This window comes from Chionomys nivalis, chromosome X (genome assembly GCF_950005125.1).
Source record: "Chionomys nivalis chromosome X, mChiNiv1.1, whole genome shotgun sequence".
NCBI classification, from domain to species: domain Eukaryota; kingdom Metazoa; phylum Chordata; class Mammalia; order Rodentia; family Cricetidae; genus Chionomys; species Chionomys nivalis.
Genome location: NC_080112.1, coordinates 113,483,070 through 113,506,349, shown reverse-complemented (window position 1 = coordinate 113,506,349; position 23,280 = coordinate 113,483,070). Strand labels below are relative to the sequence as shown.

Here is a 23,280-nt window from a genome sequence, read left to right as displayed (position 1 = left end):
TGAACTCCTGATTTTTCTCAAGGAAATTGAAGGTGGCTTGATAAGATTTTCATCTAAAGAAAAAAAGGGGGGGAGGTTACTAATTTATATTTAAGTAAGAGTGCTCTGAAAAATAAGGTAAATATTTGTTTACAGTTTTGTTTTGGCAGTGATAAGGTTGGAATCCCAGACCTCGCAACGCGCTAGACAAGTGCTCTACCAATGAGTTTCATCCCAGTCTTTGCTGGCAATTACTATTATCACAGTAGGTCAGATGGAATCCTCAGCACTCTAAGAGTAACACCAGGGCCTGGATTCATCTCTGGAACCCACATGCTGGGAGAGAATGGACTCCCCAAGTTGTCCTAGCCTCACACACGAAATCAGTGTAGTCATTTAAAATAAAAAAAGATGGCATCAGAAGAGGTTTTATATTAGTAAAAGTTTAAGGGCCAAAAATATTCTTCTTTTCCAAGTTCCTTTTCATCAAAGGCAGCATTATTTAATCAGGCAGATGGTACTCATGATCTTGGAAATGAGATTTAGAATCCATCTTACTACACTAGCCACCAAGTGCCCAAATTCCTGACTGAAACCTAAATTCACGTTTCTCTGACAACCCTACAAGCATACATATCTGAATAACCTAGGGGCATGATCATCATTTTGTGTACAAAGACTTCTTTGTGTTTCTTTTCCATCTTCGTTTTTTCTTTTTTTCTTTTTTTTTTTTCTCTTCGCAAATCAAACATCTCCCACTTTCTCTGGGTCTCATTTTCCCCCCGGACAGGGAGTTTAATAGGGGTGTCCTGCCATTCAGGCTTTACAAAATAACAACAAAGAATACGTTATAAAAGTCCCTGGTATCCAGTAAGGACCCAGAATGTTCTGACCCTTCTCCCTCGGATTTTAATACTTTTACCTGTATTCCCCTACTCCTCACCCTAAAGTCCAGGTAAAGACCATGGGGGGGGGGAAGTCCTGGATGCTAAAAGAGGAAACGCATGAGTTGGGGGCGGGGACTGCGAGGTGACCTGTGCGCATGTGCGCCCGCTGGGTCAGGCTCTGGCTTGGAGCGGGGAGGGGGGGAATCGGGCTGCATAATGAGGAGGACTGACTTTTCTCTCCATGTCCCCTTCCGGCTCCGGGAAGCGGCGGGACGTTGGCGGTCGCCTGAGCGAGCGCGACGCGAATCGAGGGCCACTCGGCCGGAGCGGTAAGTTGGAAGATGGCGGAGCGGAAAAGAAGGAGGGGCTTTGTCGGGCGGGAGCCGAGCTCCCGGGGGGGGGGGGGGGGGGGGACATGGCCTTAGTCCAATGGCTGGGCTGGCCTGGGAAGCTGGCGGACTGCACCCGGCGGCTTTTTTGACGTGGACGCACTTGGTTCCGGTCCCGGAGTTTTCTCTGAGAGGACCGTCCAGCCTGTGGAGGCCGAGGGAGGGAGTCGTAGCTACTTCCGTTTCCTTCTCCTAGGCCGCGGCCCGCCGCCCAGCGGAGTTGGGTTTTCCTGATCCGGCTCGGGCTGCCCCTCCTCCGGTACCCTCCCCTCTGGAACCGTCGCTCACGGCGCTTGGGACGGGCTCACTCGTGTGGTGGGTACAGTTCTTGTGGGTTTCCCGCTCTCCCCTCCTTTTCCTCTCTCCTCCCTCCTCCTCCTCCCCGCCCTCATCCTCTTCCCCCTCCCTTCCGCTTGAGCTAGTTCTGCCTAGTTGGGCGGGAAGGCCGCGCCCGCCCGCCCGCCCGCGGGGAATGCTGGACTGGGCTTCTTGTCCAAGGTTCCCGGGATTGATCCTGGAAGCCGTGGGTAGGGTGGCCGGCTTCAAGCTTTCGAGTCAGCCTCCTTAAACTTCGTGACACCTAAGGTAAATCTAGTTAATTAAAAAAGAAAAAGGTGATCAACCTCCCTATCTCCCCCCCCCCCCCCCCCCGGTCTCACGTATGGGGCAGGAGAGTGTGTTCCTGGCAAGGCTGTGCGAAACCAGAAGAATGAGGGCCAAAGAGCTTCCAGAGGAGGAAATAGCTGATCATTCTTGCCACCCCTGGTCACTTGCCCTGCATGGTTTCTGAAAGAAAAATGTCCAATTGACTTTCAGTTTCATTATTGTAACTCCACAAAGTTTGCTTGAGTTGGGGAGGTGTTTTTCTTCTAAGGGAGGGCAATGGTGACTGCAGTGACTCTCCCGAAAGGAAGACGTTTTCACGGAAACTTTGGGAAGAACAAACTTCCCAGATTTTATTAATCTACTACTTTGCCTTCAAGCACAATTATGTCACTACTTCCGTTATCACATCGTACCTTGATAATGAGCCAGTCATCACATCTGTGCCTTGATAATGAAGGAGTTATTGAGATTTAATCTTGTAAGACTGGGGATTGCTGTAGTATTCTTCGTTCTTTTCTCCTTAATACTTTTTTTTTTTTTTTTTTTTGGTGGCCAGTTCAAGAGAACACTGTTAAGAGCCGGCCATCTTAGAATCAGCTATGATTCTTTTAGAGTTGGCTTAATCCTTTGCTTTACAAACAGAAACTGAGGCTCAAGGTTTCATGACTTGCCTAAGGTTACAAGATTAGAACTCAGATTCCCTGGCTCCTGACCACCGTGCTCCTGTGGCTTCATATATTTAAGTACAAAATCTAACTCTATTCTTTGTAACATTTCTGTACTGCATAATACTATTTCATGTTGGCGCCTGCACCTTTCCCAGTGAACTGAACATGTATGTACTGAACATATGTGTAAAGATTGTGCCTGGGATTGTTTTCCCCCATTACTTAAGAACAGAAAACATCTTAGGCCAAACAGAATTCTGACAGACACAAAAACCTAAGTTTGTGTCTTCTTGGACTGGGTTCCCTGGATCCTTGAAAGACATGGGAAAAATGATTAACACTGGATACTTCGAAGAAAAGAGATGGGAAGCTTTTCTCTTTGCTTTTCTCCTGTGCCTTAAATGTATGTTTGAATGTTTTGCTGTAAATGAGTTTTGATTTTATTACTAAAAAGTTTTAAAGTATACAAAGTTGGGTATCAGCATAAGTATTTGGAATAGGTATTTATTGCCATATCTAGTCATACATATGTCAGTGATTTATACTATAAAATTATGTGTGGCTTATGTTGTCTTAACAGAGCAGGTTTGATTATTTGGGTATTTATGTTTCTCTTTTGTCTATCACTTACTGTTCCCCTGTTCATGTGAAATGATAAAAAGGTTATGGTAGGCTTCCTGATTATCAAATTGTGTAGCAAACTGTAGAATTCAGATATCAAACTTGACATGTAGATAAATCTGAATCACATGGTTTTCCGAATTACAATTATTTTTTAAAAATTTTGAGCATGTAAAGATTGTATTGGGAGATGTAGCTCAGTGTGGTACAATGAGTGCTTGCTTACCATGTACAAGGCTCTGGGTTTGATTTTGAACATCTCAAAGAAAAGGTTAAAAGTTGACCAGAGTACATTATATAATATGTGGAAATATAACATTGTTTTGTACAATGAATGTACACCAATAGAAGAATGGGGGGAAAAAGCCAGACTTGGCAGCTTAATCACTGGAAACAGTGCAGGGGAACTGCAAATTCTTGTTCAACCTAGGCTACATAGTGAGTCCCTGCTTCAAAACAAAGTTAGATTGAAGAGATGGCTCAGTGTTTAAGCTTCCTGACTGCTTGCTCTTCCAGAGGACCTGGGTTCTATTCCCAGCACACACACATGGTTTCTCACAGCCAACTCTAACTCCAATCCCAGGGAATTCAGTGCCCCCTTTTGGCCTTCATGGGCACTGCATGCAAACCACCCATACACATAAAATTATAAAATAAAGAGAGTCAATGCTCACAATTGTAATGTCTGCATTTGATAGAAAAAGGATCATGAGCTCAAAGCCAGCTCTGGATGTATCAGACTGTACAAACAGAATCACAATAATATTTTTATATAGCATTGCATTATTTGGTACTTAAGTGTTTGCTTTTTTCCATATTTACCAACCTCATGCACATTATGCAGTTTTTAAAATAGTAAATATTTTGGATTGGGATAAATGCTTCAAAGAGTTTGGGATTCTAATTCAGTACAGAATGTTTGCATAATATTCACTAGGCCCTGTAGTCAGTCCCTAGAACTTAAAAAGAACAGGTAAGACTGAACACATCCCCAGTGTGAAATTCTCTTTTTCACAGATAGGCTGATAAGGATCCAAAGATGAAAAAAATGAATTGCTCAGTGTTATATTGCTTATATTAGCAGACTTTGGATTGGGCTCTACATTCTAGTCTGGAACACTTGTAGTTTATTGCTTTCATTCAGTGAGGCCAGATAAGGCAACAAAATAATGCTGGCTAAAGGTTAGTCAGACATTTCAGTGGACAAGCAATATAATTAATATGCCAGTTAATTTAGTATAGCACTTAGAATTTTAACATAAATTTCCCCTTTCATGGTGTGCATTAATTTAACCTATCCTCTGTATCTAATGATTGATAACTTCAAATGTAACATAGTGAGATTTCACTGTTTTTGCTTGATTTAACAGTTAAGTCTAGTAGCAAGTGCTAGCAAGAGGAAAAGGCTATGTTTTAGAAGATAAACATTTATTGAGTACCTAATAGGTGCCAAGAAACTACACTTTGTTTGAGAATCTAGAGATGAATAGATATCATATATAGTGATATACATTTGTAATTTTGTACTTGGGAAAGTTAAGCAAGAAGGTAACATGTAGTAGGACAGCCTGCGCTGCATATTGAGACTACCCACCTCAAAAAAGGCACTAAAAGATGAATAAGGTAAAGTGCCCTTGTTATTTTGAGGCAATAAGATTATGATAAGCTGGTGATTCTTAAATTTTATCTCCGGGGTAATCTGTTAATAGTATTATATAACATGTTAGCATTGTTTAAGGTCATTGTACATGTCGATTCAAGGAGACAGACAATATTAGAAAATGAGAAATTAATACTGAACTTAAATAATATGCAGTGGAAAATACCCTGAATTGGATCCATGGGACTTGTTTGTTTGTTTGTTTGTTTGTTTTTGGAGGAGTCTTGGCTTTATTTCCAGTTAGCTTTGGGATTGTGACTCTTAGTGTTACCATGTTTATTTTCTTTTTCACAAAGATAGGTTTATTCTATTTAATTCAATACAAAAAGTGTGTTTTGTGTATTTTATTTTATGAAGTTTGAGGTAGGATAGAAAACTAGGGCCCTGTTATTCAGTACTTTCTCAATCAGAATTTTGTTGTGTTTTCCTGTGTCAAAAAAGTCTTTCAAGGGCCTGGATAGATGACTCAGGAGTTAAAAACTGACTGCTCTTCCAGAGGACCTGGGTTCAATTCCCAGCACCCACCTGGCAGCTTACAACTGTAGCTCCAGTTCCAGGGGAGCTAACACCTTCACACCAATGTACATAAAATAAAATTAAATAAATTTTTATAAAGTCTTTAGTTCCAGGATAGGCTCTAAAACTACAGTGAAACCCTGTCTCAAACACCCCCCACACACAAAGTCTTTCAAAATGTAATATTTGGGGGCGGGGGGGGTCTGATTCACAAGGAAAGGCGTAAGTGCTGAGCTCCGGGCAGCTCCGTGTCACTCAGGTCTCCCTTATTTTTTATTTGAGACACTGTTTCTCAATGTATAGAACTTACTGTCCAGGAATTCTTTCTGTCTGCCAGGCCAAATTTGAACTCAAGAGATCCAGCTGCTTCTGCTTCCCGAGTGCTGGAAGTAAAGGCTGAAAATGTAATTTTTATCTGATAACCTTAAACTGTACAGATTTGAGCTTCTTGATTTCAAAGATTCAGATTCTATTATATTTTTAATTATGTCATTTTGTTGTTCTTGTTGTTGTTGTTTGGTTACTTTGACATGGGATTTCTCTGTGTAGCCCTGGCTGCCCTGGAACTTGCTCTGTAGATCAGGCTGGCCTTGAACCAACAGAGATCCATCTGCCTCTACCTCCTGAGTCTCCTGGGATTAAAAGGACATACCACCACCTGAATCTTATTTTTTTATTTTGTATTTTGTGGCAAGGTTTTGCTGTGTAGCTTAGACTGGCACATTTATATAGTGCCAGCTACTCTGGGTCTTAAGCAGAAAGATGTTTTTGGGGTGGATATTTTTATTTTCAATTGATTTTTGCTGAAAGATCTCTTGAGCTTGGGATTTTAAAAACAGACTGGCAACAGTAAGACCATGCCATTTTTTAAAGTCTTATAATAATATCAGTTATATTTTAAAGAGACAAGAAAGTACGAGCAAGGTGAAAGTAGAACCTTAGTAACTTGTGGTTCATACTTTATTTTTTGAGATAGATAAGACTCTAATGTGTATCTTCAGGGTGACCTAAAACCCTCCCCTTGCCTTATTCAGACTTCAGTTTCCTGAGTGCTAGGATTATAGATGGATGCTGCCATACCTAGCTTTCTTTCATTTAATTTTATGTATTTATTATTATATATATTTTATAATATAATTTTATTATATGTATTATAATAAAATATTTATTTTGTTATATTGGTGATGGTGGTTTTTTGAGATTCAATCTGTCTATTTAGTTTTGGCTAGGTGTAAATGCACAGAAATCCTCCTGCATCTGCCTCCTGAGTGCTGGGATTACTCAGAGCCCCTTGGCATTTAATTTCAAACTTCTTATGATAAGTATTTCAATTTGAATTTTTTGGAAGTATAAATGGCAGTTGCTGGTCTGTTTTGTTTTGTATGGTAAGTGCAGAATGGGATTTTAAAAAGAAAGAAGCAGGCTTCTAGGTTTGAGACTAGGAAAAATTATGGGAGCTTGTAGGAGAAGGGCCCACTTGTTTGTCCTGGCCACCCAGAACTGGAATAACCACACAGAAACTGTATTAATTAAATCACTGCTTGTCCCATTAGCTCTAACTTCTTATTGGCTAACTCTTCTATTAATTTAACCCATTTCTATTAATCTGTATATTGCCTCGTGGCAGTGGCTTACTGGGTAAAATTCCCAGCGTCTGTCTCTGGCAGCTCCATGGCTTCTCTCTGACTCTGCTTTCTTTCTCCCAGCATTCAGTTCTGTCTTCCCCGCCTACCTAAGTTCTGCCCTATCAACAGACCAAGGCAGTTTCTTTATTAACCAATGAAAACAACAGAGACAGAAGTACCTCCTACTCCAGGAGCTCACAGACTCCTTTTCTGGGCAAACAGTTGTAGAGATAACATCAAAAATCAATGAATAATTCTGACTATACCCATAATACCTCATATGGTGGTGCACATCTTTAATACTAGCACGTGGGAGCCAGAGTGAAGCGGATCTCTGAGTTTGAGGTCAGTCTGGTCTACAAAGTGAGTTCTGGGCCAGCCAAACCTGCATGACACCTTGTCTCAAAAACCTAGAGACAAAAATGACATTGACTATCATATTAGATGAAGTTGTTGGTAAAAATAATTATTAACCCAGTGTTCATCAGTTAAGAGCATTTGTGGCACTTCTTCAGGACCATTTGGTCCCCAGCATACACATCATGTAGCTCACAGCTACCTGTAACTCCTGTTCCTGGAAATGAGCCTTCTTGTAACCTGTTAGAACACCTTCATATATATTTGAACATGTTTTGTTGTGTAGCCCATGCCAGTCTGGCATTCCCTGTGTACCTCCGGGAGGCCTTGAATTTGGGATCCTCCTACCTCAGCCTTATGAGGAGTTGGGATTATATATGTAATTTGCCCTACCTGTTTCATGATCTGGTTTTATAGTTATTTTCAAGAATTTGAGACATACTGAAAAGCAATTCATTACTAATCGTAGACTGGGAATAAGTAACACTGATTGAATGGTCAGACTGAGTGAGTTTAGACTTTTTACATTTTGAGGGAAGGTCTGCTATGTAGCCCAGGTAGGACTTGAATTCGTTTTTTTGTTTTGTTTTTGTTTATCAACACAGGGTTTCTCTGTATAGCTCTAGCTGTCCAGGAACTCCTGTTGACTAGGCTGGCCTTGAACTCACAAGATCAACCTAATGGCAAGCACCACAGTCACCCAGCTGGGATTTGGATTCTTAATCTTCCTGCTTTAGCTCCATGGTCTTGAATGCTGGGATTATAGGTCTGATATATCCATGTCAGGCTAAGATCAACCTTTTTTTTGGGGGGGGGGGGATTTTCAGGACGGGGTTTCTCTGTAGAGTTTTGGAGTCTGTCCTAGAACTCACATTGTAGTAGACCAGGCTGGCCTTGAATTTGCAGAGATCCGTCTGCCTCCCCAAGTGCTGGGATTAAAGGCATGCTGTGACTGTGTGGAGTTGGCTAGTTGTGAATTTGTGGTTGGTCCTCCCATCTCTGCTTCTTAAGTACTGAGATTACAGATAATGTGCCACCATGGCTGGCTAAGACTACCTTTTTTTTTAAGGGTATTTGGTAAATGGAGAAAAGGTGCTGCTACTATGCATTCCATGGCATCTATACTTACATGTTTAATTTATATTTTTATATAACTGTAACCATTTTATTGACCTTAGAACATAGACTTGGAGTCTGTCCAGAATGGGACACTCTGTTATTAGTTGAGAATAGAGAAAGGAAGACTTTTAGTTCATGGACAGCCTTGGCAACATAGTAAAACCCCTTCTCCAAGTGAATAAAATAGGTCCCTCACTGTGCATGCCTGTGTGATCTCATCTGACTTTCATGCGTCAGAACATTTTCAAGCATAGAAAGGTTAGGAAGCCTCACATTTTCTTATACCTCTGTAGATGCTACCAATAATATTTATTGTACTTTCTCTAGAACCATATTAATAACAAACAGGTTTTTTGTCTTTCATTTGCTACATTATGTCTGACAACCACCAGTCAGAACCACAGTTTGCCCATTTTATACCTGAAAGTTATGTGTGTGTTTTGTAAAGTTAAATCAGATATCACATATCAAAACCCCCAACTAAATTTTAAAAGTTCACTGACAAATTATAGTTATGATCAAAAGAAACATGGTAAAAGAAGGAAAGAGGACAAGATATGAAATTACACAAATATATACTTAAATTCATTTCTTTTCAGCATGTTTTCTGGATTGGAGCAAATATTTACCTACAGCTAAGCATTTAGTTATAATATGGTGTTAAGGAAAATAAAAATTGCAAGGTAGTGTTTGGTACTTGAGGACATTAAATACATACTCTTTTTTTGGTTTTTTGAGACAGGGTTTCTCTGTGTAACAGCCCTGGCTGTCCTGGAACTTTCTCTGTAGAACAACCTGGCCTCGAACTCACAGAAATCCCTCTGCCTCTGCCTCCTGAGTGCTGGGATTAAAGGCGTGCGCCACCACCACGCAGTTTAAAAAATACTTTTAAAATCAAGGCTAGCATAACTGAGGTAGATTACTTTCTCCAGTATTTAAGCTAAAACCTAAACTTAGTGATGCATGCCTATAAATAAGTACTTGGTAGGTGAAAGGAGGAGGACGAGTTGTAGGCCAGCCTACTATACATAGTAAGTTTTAAGCCTGATTTTCATGACACCTTACCATTAAAAAAAAGTAAAATTAATTCAATAAAGATAAAACCTAGACAGACTAAACCTACTAAATGTTTTAGTATAGATAACAAAGTTGTTTACAGATAGAGCAAAATATTTTGTTGTGGGAAAGGAAAAAAATAGACTCCCATCAGGAATTTGCAGTAGTGCATGTTTGTCATTCCAGCACTCAGGAGACCAAAGCAGAAAGATCACAACTTTTGAAGCTAGCCTGAACTACATAATGTGACTCTATCTCAAAAATAATAATAATAATAAAATAGCTAGGCATATTTTATATTACAGAGGTCTACACCTCTGTAATCACAGCACTTGGGAGATAGAGACAAATGGATCAAGAGTGCTAATCAAGATCCGCGCTGGTGAGATGGCTCAATATGTAAACTTTTTTGCCTCCAGTCTGACAACCTGGGTTAAGTCCCATAGTGAAATGAGAGCGCCAGTGACTGCAAGTATTCTTGACTTCTGCACATGCTCCCCCACACTAAATAAATAAGTAAGTAAATGTGATTTCATATTTTTAAGTTCATGACTACCCTTCCATGCCCACTATAAAACAAGTGTATGGCTAGCCTGGGCTATGTGAGGCTTCATCTCAAAGTAAACAAATAAAAAAGTTTGTTTAGCACTTGCTTGAGATTCCTAGCATGAATGTAAGGTAAATATTTCATGCTGGGATTCAAAGTACAGCCTGGTAAAATGTTTTCCTTGCATGCATGGGTCTTGGTTTCCATCCCAAGCATTACAAACAAATTAATAATTTATTCTGTGAATTTTCTAGGTTAAGTAATATAACCCATTTGCCAAAACGTTCACCAAATGAACACCGACAGGGCATTGTGAGATCACCTGATTGTCAATACTGACCCTGATCCCTGAGTTATCTAATCAAGTACAGAAGATCAGAATAACTTGTCATTCTCTGCCAGTAATCAGCTATGTGGCCTTGGTCAAATTTTCTTTTCTGTGTGCCTTAGAATCTGTATCTGGGAAAGAAGCGATTTCTGCTCTCCTGTTCAGCACATAGTCTCTTATATGAAATTTTTTAATCTTTTGAGGCTATCTCACTTTGGACCTCTAACTGGCCTGGAACTCACAAATGTCTGCTGCCTCTGCCTCCCAAGTGCTGGGATTACAGGCATGGATACCACACCCAGATCATTGTGTGCAAGTTTGCTTTTGAATGTCTATAAAATGAAATATTTCTAATTTTCAGTATAATTGTTTCTCAATCAGCTGCCCCTTTGTAAGATATATGAGGAATAAAATAAAGAAAGTAAAACGAGGGACATTTTTGGCTAGAGGTAGGCATAATTCTTTGTTCTTATTAGGTCTTTAAAAGCCATTGTCCTTTTTCCTTTTTTAATTTCTTTTTTGAGACAGGGTCTCACTATGTAGCCTTAGGTGCCCTACAACTCACTATGTAGATCTGACTGGACTCAGATTCACAGATTCCCTATGCTTCCCTAGTGCTGAGAGATTAAAGGCATGCATCATCAGGTCCTCCTAATTATTTTTACATGCCAGTATATGAATGGTTAACTACAGATCAGTTGAAAATACTGTTAAACAAAACCCATTTATTTTCAACTCAAAACTAATGAGCCAGATAGAAATGTGACTTATACCGGTAATACCAGCATTGGTAAGCTAAAGCAGGAGACATTGTAGGCCATCATGAGCTATATAGTGAGTTCTAGGCCAACACAACCCATTGTACAGAGTAAGATCCTATCTATCTCCAAAATTGAGAAATTTACCCTCCTCTCCAGCAAAGTGAAAATCAGGATTAAGAGGGGTTTTTTTCCCTTTTTGTAGTTGAGTTATTTCCACGTAACCAGTGGATCAAAAAGCATTTGTTTCCTGGCAAGTACCAGGAACATAACCTGTCCATCGCTAAGACTTCACCTTTATCTTCTCCATCTCTTGTCTAACCTGTTGATCAACAGTGTTAACATCAATTTACAGTTTCTGCACTCTTGTATGTTTTCCTCCTAGACAGTTATCTAAGTAGCAAACTGGCAGGAATCTTAGACTAGGTAGCAAACTAAAGAATGTATTGTTCTCTCTTCTGTAATTTATGAAACTTGTCTTTAATGGAAAGTTAAAACCTGGCAGTACAAGGCCCCAATACTCAACTTATTAGGTTAATGTATTCACAGATGAAGGAAGCATTTTGACATGGATAGTAGCCAGATGACACTCTTGTGGGCAGGATTGTATAATGATCCCTTGACAAACTAAGAGTCTACCTGCTTATTCTATTTATTAGAGTTCAGTATACTAGCTGGATAAAAAGAAGGAAAGCACAAAGAAGAAAATAAATCAGTAATAGCATTACCCAGAGATAACAGATTTTTTTAAAATAGGGTCTCCCATTGTGACCCAAGCTGGTTTGGAAATCACTATGTATCCCAGGCTAATCTCAAACTTTGAGCAGTTTTCCTGCCTCAACCTCCTGTATATGGACATACATTTGTCAGTCACCATGCCCTCAACAATAGAATTTCAGTGTTTAACACTACCATTTTATATGTTCTTATTATTGGGGTTATACAGTTTGTGTCAACATCATTATGCTATTCTGGGGATCCCAGGACCTCGTGCATGCTAAGTAGGCATTGCACGACTTAGTTACACCAAAACTCTGCAAACAGTTTCTTAATACAGTATCATGAAAATATGTTTGCTGTACGTTAGTATTCATCTACAACCCAAATTTTGTGACTTTTTGTTGTTTGCTGTGGTTCTGGGGATGGAACACCAGGTAAGTGTTTTACCACTGATCTAAAATAAAATACCCCTGGCTCTACAATCTGGGGTTTGCTTTTTTTTTTTTTAATGATTTGCACAGGGGGCACATGTGCCACAGTGCATGAAGAGGTTAGAAGGATGCTTTCACCTGGAAACTGCAGATTGAACTCAGGTTGCCAGGCTTTTACGTGATGAACAGCCTCATCTGTCCAACCTGAGTTTATAATTATTACTGTTTTTTCCAAGACAGGGTTTCTCAGTGTAACAGCCCTGAGCTGACTTCGAACTCACTTTATAGACCAGGCTGGCCTCGAACTCACAGAGATCCTTCTGCCTCTGTTTCCCCGAGTGCTGGGATTAAAGGAGTGTGCCACTATCACCCAGAAAGTTTATAATTATTGCTTCTGTTTCTGGTGCAGAGAATTGAGCCCAGGTTCTATGATAAGTGCACTGTGTGCTGTTAAACTGAACTTATATCTTTTTTCTTTTTTTCTTTTTGGTTTTTCATGACAGGGTTTCTCTGTAGCTTTGGAGTCTGTCCTGGAACTTGCCTTATATACCAGGATAACTTCCAAATCACAGAGATCCACCTGTCCTGTCTCCCTTTAAAGGTGTGTGCTACCACTGCCTGGCCTATATACTTTTATTGAGATAGGATCTCCTGTAGTCTAGGCTAGCCTCCAATTTAGCAGGATTACAAATATGTGACTATGTTGTTTTGAATGCAAATGGCCCCTATGGGCTCATAGGGTGTGGCACTATTAGGAGGTAGGGCCTTGTTGGAGTAGATGTGACCTTGTTGAAGGAAATGTGTCACTGTGGAGGTGGGTATTGAGGTTTCATATATGCTCAAGTCATGCCCAGTGTGACAGTGCATTTCCTGTTGCCTATGGGTCAAGATACAGAACTCTTAGCTCCTTCTCCAGCACCATGTCTGCCTGCATGCTGCCATGCTTCCTGCTAGTCTTCCCGCCATGATGACAATGAACTAAAACTCTGAAACTGTAAACCAGCGCCAATTAATTGTTTTCCTTCTTAAGAGTTGCCATGGTCATGGTGTCTCTTCATAGCAGTAAAAGCCTAAGTCAGCCATTTGTTTTATTTCCCTAAGCACAATGTATCAGGTTTTGTCTGTCCAATTCCTTCCAGTGTTTATGGGTATATTGACTTGTGATAGTGATCTTTGCTGAAAGTATCATGTAATTATTCATTTTCATTACAAATAAGATTCAGTAATTTTGCATACATTTGCTGATCTTTATTTGCAAATATTCTGATTTTCTGTTGGGATGTTCAACTTTTTCTTGTAGAATTCTGAGTGAATTTGGTAAGATTGCTGAGGTTTTTTTTTTTTTTTAATTGGGAGCATGTGTCTCAAATTCTGTGCCTACACCACTTGCAAAGCTCACTTAATTTGAGGGTGAAACACATTCTTTCAGACTCAGCTGAATTTGTTCTTTAGCTATAGGAACACCATTAGCTAGTAGCATACCACTGTTTTTGTGATGTGATTTTCATCGTTATCCTTTTTTTGTTTTATTTGACTTAGGGCTTTGTGTAGGTTAGTCTACCCTCAAATTCATGTAGTGGTGGCTGGCCTTAAATTGGTATATAACCCAGGTATTAAGCCTGTGTGGTTATTTGTCTCCCAAAAACTTGGACTTATTGAGGTATGATGCTTGACATAGACCATTGACCTTTTTTTTTTTTTTTTTTTTTTTTTTTTTTGGTCTTTGGAGACAAGGTTTCTCTGTGTAACATTCCTAGCTGTCCTGGCTGTAGACCAGATCCCTCTGCCTCCTAAATGCAGGAATTACAGGTGTGCACCACCACCATCCAGCTACCATTAACTTCTAAGAGCTAACATTCTTCTGTTGTGAGCCAGAGTTCCTGAAACAAATTGGGATATAAGGACCCCTATTTCATTTTTCCTAAGCCATATGTTATGTTCTCTTAAGGTGAAAACATCCCAGATATAGAATCCTGGGGAATATTTAATGTTGTGATTGTAGATGGAAACCCTTTGATAAGTTTATGGGAGAGCATCCATGTCTATAATAGAAAATAGAAGTCTAAAGTCTTAAAGCATACTAGTGAATAGATATTGCCTTTCTGTGGTTAATAGAACAGAGTGAATCAGTTAAAACATTCTGTGTGTGTGTATGTGCACATGCACACGGGCGCATGTGTACACACACCTGTTCATATATGAATGCAGGTGCATGCATCTATTAGCATGTGTGTAGAGGTCAGAAGACAACCTTGATCCCCTCCTTTCACCTGGGATTAAAGGCGTGCGCCACCACCGGCTTACCAGCCTTGTTTTTAAGCTCCACAATTACAGTTCATGTTGAGGATTCCCTTAGGAATGATGGGCTTGTAAGCACCTGTAACCCATGAGCCCATAGATGCATGTGCCTGAAGACGTAGCTGGTGTCTAACCTTGAGTTCCACTGCTGTGTTAGCACAATTTTGCTGCTTTTCTTTGTGGGGGCTGAGCAATCTACTTCTTTGCTCCCTTTCACAACTTGGTGGGCACTTGACCCAGCATGTAGGAGCAAGTTGACAGATTTTAAGTGATAATACTAGTTTTTGTAAGGAAAGAATAATTTATCCTGAATCAAATAATAATACTAGTTTTCTTTCTTTTTTTGAGATAAAGAGCATTTGTAATCTTGCCAGTATAACATTTTTTTTTCTGAGATGGTCTCACTATGTAGACCAAGCTGACTTCGAACTCGTAGATATCCTCCCACCTCTGTCTTCTCTCCTAAGTGCTGAGGTTGAAGGCTTGCATCACTACTCCTAACACTTTAATTTTCTATTAGCAATAATCATGTCCCAGTAAACTTTATTGGCTGTGATACTATTACTGAACAAAGCTAGCATTATTTTCAAATCATTGATTACTACATTCTGTGTCTTGATCATTAGTATGCTTTAATATGGTGGCAATATTATGGCTTATATCCTTTTTTTTGTTCTTTTTTCCCATTCAAATAACCTTTATTTTACATCTCTTAATAAAAATTTAGGAGAAAAACTTTTGTGTTGTCTGTAAACAGAAAATTGACAGGGTTTTTTTTGTTTCTGTATGTCTCAACCTACTTCCTTCCTTTTTTTCCTCCAGGTTAGCAGTCTTCTATTCTTAGCACTTGCCCATAGTTTTATTCACAGAGCTGACTAGGATGTGTGTGTCTGTGTACACATGTGTATTTTACTTTTTTGAGGGGGAGACAGGATTTTATGTAATCAGGTTTATTTTGAACTCACCATGTAACAGCTGCACTTGAACTCCTGCTTCTACCTCCCAAGTGCTAAGATTGCAGGCATGCGCCATTAATCCCAGCATTTCATGTGTGTTTTAAACCAACTATATTACCATTATAAAGTACTCCAAATCCATCATAAAACATGCACCATTTCTTGCTGGTCCATTTTGTTTCATTATTGACTTCCATGGTATAGTTTTTCCCAATCATTATTTCCCTCAAGATTTCCAACTGCCTTCCCCCTTTTGGCAAAGGTTTCTTTGACATTGTGCTCCCTGCTTTTCTCCATTTCTGGTTACCCAGTACAAAGCCTGAATATATTGATACAGAGAAGCCTTAAATTATCTCAGCATACACTATTGCTCCTTGGATCTTTGCTTTTCCTTCTTTTCTTTCTTTTATTTTTTAACATCCAAAGCCATTCTGTAACCTTTCGTCAATAGGCATATACCCAATTTTCTTCTATATTCACAATTCTCTGCTTTTATAGAATTATACTTCTCTCCGTTCCCTTCTCAGCCTTTATTTCATGTGACTCCTTACTTTACTATCTGTTACCCTTTCTGTTACCTTCTTCCAACCCCGGGTTTGTGTGTGTGTGTGTGTGTGTGTATTGCACTCACATATGTGAGAGAGAGACACTCACAAAGTGCATGATCGAGTACAACTTTTTAGAGTTGTTTCCATCCTTTGCCTTTTATATCAGTTATCAGGATTTAACTCAGGCCACAGAATTGTGTGGGATAAGCACTTTAACCTACCAAGCCATGCTAGGCACTCCTAGCACCAAGGCACTCGGGAGGCAGAGGCAGGCGGATCTCTTGTGAGTTCAAGGCCAGCCTAGTCTACAGAGCTAGTTCTAGGACAGGTCCCAAAGTCACAGAGAAACCTTGTCTCGAAAAATCAAAAAAAAAAAAAAAAAAAAAAAAACACCCAACCCCAGGTTTCTTTTGAGTCACTTCTCTGTCACTTTTAGCTTATCTGATAGCTCTTATTTTGGTGCCCTTCTACATCTTATAACGTTATATTTAGTATTCATTCAAATACCAGCTTTTTAAACCTGTGTAACCTAAATCAACAGTATGCAATTAGTCCCTGAGAAAATAAAGTCTCCTTTTATTTATTTATTTATTTTTTTTGAGACAAGGTCTTAAACTCATCTTGAACTTGTCGCCTTTCTGCCCTAGACTCCAGAATGCCAGGATTACAGGAATGTGCCACTATATTATCCACTTAAAGTCTCCTCTTCGAAGCTTCACACAGATACTTCTGTAGAATGACAAAGTTTCACTATTTGGAATGGGATAAATAATTGAACCTCACAAAATTTCTGTCATTGCTAAATAAGACTAGATCTTTAATTTTATATGTTTTGATCATCTCAAGATATGAAATATTACCTCAGGGACAGTGAGTTTCATGATTTTGTTTATGCTGACCATTCTTCAGGATAATTACAGAGTTGAAAATGCTTAGTCTTGGGGCTGGAGAAATGGCTCAGAGGTTAAGAGCACTGACTGTTCTTCCAGAGGTCCTGAGTTCAATTCCCAGCAACCACATGGTGGCCCAAAGCCATCTATAATGAGATCTGGTGCCCTCTTCTGGCATGCAAGCATACACGGAAGGAATGTTGTATATATAATAAATAAATAAATCTTTAAAAAAAAAAAAAAAGAAAATGCTTAGTCTTTTGGTCTACACTGAAGTGGTCTCTTACTAATGGAAAGAACTCACAATCTCCAAGGCAACCCAACTCATTTTGTACCACACTTGCTTGTTTTAAAGTTGATTTATATATGAGGCTAAAATGTATTGGTTATGAGCCAGCCAGAGGACTCATCACAAAAGCATTTGTTGCCAAACCTGATGATCTGATTTTTATCTTTGGAGATCACATGGTAGAAGGAGAAAACTGGGTCCTGTGAGTGGTCCTCTGACCTGTGGCATATACCCTGCTGTGTGTGTGTATTTGTGTGCATGTGCGTGTCTTTGCAAACTTTAAAATGCAAAAAATAAAATATTAAGTATATCCATTGGCTTTAATTCCACTGTGAGGGTAAAGATACATGAAATTTGAATTGCTTTTCCACATGCTAATCATTCCTCCTTTTAGGATAAATAGTCTTGGCTTTTCCAACTATTCCTCATATGATAATATCTTGATTGTTCTTCTGAGGACATGAAAATTTGTCAGTGTTCCTCCAAAAATGTGTTTGGAACTGGAGGTAGTATTCATTATGCTGAATTGGATGTGAATGTTCCACATCTGGACACTAACACAGTCTGAAGGCTGTGAGTTTTTTTAGCAGCCATGTAATGTTGGCTTGTAATGAATTTGCAATTAACTAAAATCCCAAGGTTTTAAACTGGAAGTTTGCATTTATATGACTTCATTCTAAATCATTTCTTCATTTTCCTTAGTTATACAACAATTTTAAAAAACATATATATAAATTTTGCATATTCATGTATTAAATTTTTTCTTACTAGCTTATCAAGTAGCCTTTTGTTTCTTTGAATTTCTTGCTTAATCATCTAGCTTATGCTGAATCAACAGAGAACTTTGAACATTATTGTCAGAATGTTTTCAAACATCTGGAAAATGCTAGTCAAAAGTATCTAAAACTGTGTTCCAAAAAATTGCTCAGAGATAGATAAAAGTCAATTCTTAAGGGATATATGAATACTAGTGAAAATTGGCAAGGCCATACAAGTCTGAAATTTATTGTCATCTTTCAAGAGAGGCATTTTTTAAATATTACGCAAAAGGAAATTAATGTTCTATGACATACTGTGTTAACATAGTGCCCAAAGTTCTGCATAAGTCTTCCCAAGATCCCCAAAAAAATTAGTGTCTAAAGGCACACAAGACATCATGACCATTCCGAGGTGTGTATTTGTGTTTTCAGAAGGACCTCATTATGTAGCCCAGGCTGGTCTCTAATTCAGTGTCCCCTGCCTCAGCCCTCTGTAGTCTTTAATATATATATGTATATGTGTGTGTATGTATTCTTTAATATATATGTATACATAGTTTGTTTCTTCAAATGATTTTTTTCATGTGCATTCGTTTTTTTGCCTGCATATATGTCTGTATAAGGGTATTGAATCCCCTAGAAATGGGATTACAGACAACTGTGAGGTGCTGGAAAATGAACCCTGGTCTTCTGGAAGAGCAACCATTGCTCTTAATTGCTGAGCCATCTCTCTAGCCCTTAAAATATATTTTTAATTGACACAGTAATTATGTGTATGTGATACAGCGTCACAAGTTTCACTACATGGGAAATATATACTGAATCATATCAGAGTAATATTCATTATCATTTCAGACATTTGGTTTTTTTGAATTCAGAATATTCAAAACTTGTCTGTTAAAGTATCTGGTTAGTTATTTTCAACCATAGTTTTTCTAGTTTACTACAGAACATTAGTAATCAGGACTGAGTGGTTGGCTAAGTAAGGAAACCATTTGCATACAAGTATGAGGACCTGTGTTTTGATTCCCAGGACTGAAATAAATGCTGGGTGAACATAGTAGCATACCTTTAATTCCAGGAGGAGACAGGCTTTGGCAGGGCATGCTGGCTAACAGACTGGACATTATCAGTAAGTCTAGGTTTTATTTAGAGATCTTGTCTCAACAATTAAGATGGAAGGAAAATTGGGGGTGATTCCCAACACCAGCATTAGGCTTCCACATGCACAGGCCTGCACTTGCATATTCACCCACACACATGAAACAGGAAAAAGAAAAGAAAAAAATTCCTTGTCCTGCAGGGCTTGGTGGTACATGCCTGTAATCCCAGGTCTCTGGAGGCTTGGGCAGTGAATATGAGGTCAGCTTGGATATGTAGTGAAACTCTGTCTCCAAACAAAACGGAAAAAAGTAAGTTACTTCTGTTCAACTATACCCTTGTGCCCATTAACCTTTTAGCTTCCACATATGTACCTAACATGTTTTACTTCACATAATTTCATCCAGTTCTATTCATGTTTCTGCCAGTGGTAGAATTTTAATCTTTTTAGCGCTAAATAGTATTTTGTATACATATACTATATTTTCTTTGTCTGTTCAACAATGGTTACCTAAAGCTGATTCCTCATACAAACAGTACTATATTAAATGTGCAAATACAGGTAGTCTCTTCAGCATACTGATTTCACTTCCCTGGATGTATGCCCAGTGGTGAGACTGCTAGATCCTGAGTTAGAGCTGCCTCTGCTTTGTTTGTTTTTGAGATTGTGTTTCACAGGCTGGCCTAAAACTTGTTATGTAGCTGAGAATGAGCTTGATATTCTGATCCTCTACCTCAGGAGCTCTGAGATTACTACATGGGAAATATGTACTATACAGAAATATATATATATATATACACACACACACACACAGATTATTGTACCACCGCACCCAGTTTAGGTAGTGCTAAGAATTAAACCCAGGGATAGGTAAGTACTCTACTATATTAGCAACATCCCCATCATTGTCTAGTTGGTTTTGAAACTTATTTTTAATTATGTGTGTGTGCGCACACATGTGTGTACCTGTGAGTGTGGGCATGTAAGTGTTGGTGCCCAAGGAGATTGGAGACATTAGATCCTGTGAAAGTGAAGTTACAGGTGATTGTGAGCAGCCTGATGTGGATATAGATGCTGGGAACTGAACTCGGGTGCTCTGCAAGAGCAGTAAATGCTCTTAACTACTGAGCCACCTCCCCAAACCCCAACTCAGTCTTGTTTTTGAAGAGACTCCATTTAGGGGCTAGAGAGATGGCCCAGTGCATTGCCGAGGGAGAAGCTGGCTAGATCAGCCCAGTCAGTGAGAGATTTTGCCCTAACAAAGTAGAGAATAGTAAAGAATAATAGATATCCATGCACATGCATGTATACCAGGCACACATATTTATACAAAAATCAAAAGGGTGGTAATGGCGCACGCCTTTAATCTCAGCACTTGGGAGGCAGACAGATCTCTGTGAGTTCAAGGCCAACCTGATCTACACAGTGAGTTTCAGTATAGCCAAAGCTACATAGTGAGGCCCTTTCTTGAAAAACTGAAACAAAACAATAACAACAAAATAAAAGCAAAAAGAACCTCCATTTTGTTTTTCATAATGGCTGTGCTAGCTTTCCTCTTTGCAGGTCCCTTTTTTCATATCCTCAGCAAAATATGTTGGCTTTTGTCTTTCAAATAATAGCTATTCTAATAGGTGTGAGGTGATACCTCATTGTGGCTTTAATTTGCATTCTCCTGGTGTTTAATGTGATGGTTGGCTATTTGTAAATCCTCCTTAGAGAAATATCCAGATATGTATTCATTTTTATATCAAAATTTTCATTTTTGCAGTTATTTGAGTTTTAGCCATTTGTTTATTTTTCATTTGACAAATATACTGAGGACAGTATGACATTGTGGAAGATTCTGGAGAAGCAGAACCAGGTTTGTCTTGTAGGTAGGGTGACCACATGTTCTTTTGACTGCTATGCCTAAGGTGACTATGATTTCCACTTGTAGTACTTGTGCAATTAATAGTAGCATCATTTTGCAATTTACTGGGTTAGAGGACAAACTATCTTACCACTCTTCCCGTGATGTAGCTGACTCCTTTTGGTGTGTTAGATGGGCTAAATATTACATAATTGTAATTGTACAACTCTAATGAGGCTGCTAAATTCTCTCCCATTTAAACAGACTGTTCCTTGACCAACGGAAATTGATAGCAAAAGTAATTTCAATTAATATCCATAAATATTAAGCCATTATCTGCCTGGCAGTTTTGGGTATATGGGGTATGTATGTGTGTTTGTGTACATAAAATAAGGAGTGGTCCATTTCCAGCAAAATGGGCTCTGCACATGAAAATGAGGAAGCATTTAATATCCTTAACATGCTGGCCCAATTTTGTGAATACTTTCTTTGTTTGCTTAATACTTTTATTAGTTCTTTGAGAATTTTATACATTGCATTTTGGTCGTTGTCACCTTCCTTTCCATCTCCTCCCAGATTCACCACGCGACTTTGTCTTCCTTTTTTAAATTTATGCTTCCTATATATTCTTGGGTATGGCATTCACTAGAGCACCTTTTTTTTTTGCTAAGCAAGAAAGCAAAAATATATTTTAAATTAATCCATGAACATTCTAAACATTCATTTCTTTTTAAATAGTAAAAATGAACTTTGATTCCTTGAATGTGAAATGATTCATTATAACAATTATGCATAGTCTTTAATAATCTGCATATTTTATGCTACTTTCATGTCTTTCCTAATTAATGACTTCACGGGTTTAATATTTATAATTTTTCTGTGCATAATTTACATAGTTATATAAAATGAGTGATTAAGATTGGTAATTCTGCTCTGTTTGTTTACATATTGTTTTCTATCAAAAGAGAAAATGGGACTGAGATAGAGGCTCATTTGTAGAGAGCACTTGCCTAAAATGCACAAAGCCCTGAGATGGATATACAAGACTGTAATAAATAAGAGAGAGAAACAGGCTGGAACTGTGTTAGAGCAGGTGTCTGGCATTGTGTGAAGCCTTGCCACTGAAAAGAGAAACCAAAAGCATCAAATTTTAAAGCTCAAGTAGCTTGGTAATGTAAGGCTCTAGTGATTAGAATTAAAGTGTGCCTTAGTGATTGTGCCTTGTTTTTATGTTATCATTGGATTATTTGTTAGTGCTTAGTATCAGAAATAAGTTCCTTATGTTATGTGTTTGGGATTTCCTAATGCAATGTTCTCTTTTTAGAAAAGGTGGTCAAGTCCTCTTTTCAAGAGAAGATGACTTTTAACAGTTTTGAAGGATCTAGAACTTGTGTACCTGCAGACACCAATAAGGATGAAGAATTTGTAGAAGAGTTTAATAGATTAAAAACGTTTGCTACCTTTCCAAGTAGTAGTCCTGTTTCAGCATCAACATTGGCACGGGCAGGATTTCTTTATACTGGTGAAGGAGATACTGTGCAGTGCTTTAGTTGTCACGCAGCAGTAGATAGATGGCAATATGGAGACTCAGCTGTTGGAAGACACAGGAAAATATCCCCAAATTGCAGATTTATCAATGGTTTTTATTTTGAAAACAGTGCCACACAGTCTACAAATCCTGGTGTCCAAAATGGCCAGTACAAAGCTGAAAACTATGTGGGAAACAGAAATCATTTTGCTCTTGACAGACCATCTGAGACTCAAGCAGATTATCTTTTGAGAACTGGACAGGTTGTAGATATTTCAGACACCATATTCCCAAGGAACCCTGCCATGTGTAGTGAAGAAGCTAGACTGAAGTCATTTCAGAACTGGCCAGACTATGCCCATATAACCCCCAGAGAGTTAGCTAGTGCTGGCCTCTACTACACAGGGATTGATGATCAAGTGCAGTGTTTTTGTTGTGGTGGAAAACTGAAAAATTGGGAGCCCTGTGACCGTGCCTGGTCAGAACACAGGAGACACTTTCCCAACTGCTTCTTTGTTTTGGGCCGGAATGTTAATGTTCGAAGTGAATCTGGTGTGAGTTCTGATAGGAATTTCCCAAATTCGACAATTTCTCCAAGAAATCCAACCATGGCAGAATATGAAGCACGGATCATTACTTTTGGAACATGGATATACTCAGTTAACAAGGAGCAGCTTGCAAGAGCTGGATTTTATGCTTTAGGTAAACTTAACCAATACATTACTTTCCAACTGTCACAGGGCCCCTAAAAAGAAAATCATTGTCTTTAGTCTTCTGAACTGATAAATATTTGGG

At 38.9% G+C, this 23,280-nt stretch overlaps 1 protein-coding gene across 4 annotated transcripts in view; it reads left to right on the top strand.

Annotated features, from left to right (window-relative positions):
* Positions 1-1,049: 1,049 nt before the first annotated feature.
* Positions 1,050-23,280, top strand: part of Xiap (X-linked inhibitor of apoptosis) — a 42,039-nt gene continuing 19,808 nt past the window's right edge. The window contains exons 1-3 of one of the 4 annotated variants that reach the window (XM_057759873.1): positions 1,050-1,195; positions 1,452-1,570; positions 22,282-23,187. In XM_057759873.1, coding sequence (XP_057615856.1) covers positions 1,083-1,195; positions 1,452-1,570; positions 22,282-23,187 — 1,138 coding nt within the window. In that variant the 5' untranslated portion in view covers positions 1,050-1,082. Of the gene's footprint in view, positions 1,196-1,451; positions 1,571-1,723; positions 1,841-22,281; positions 23,188-23,280 lie in introns of those variants that run through there. The other 3 variants (XM_057759874.1, XM_057759876.1, XM_057759875.1) reach the window with 3 other exon arrangements.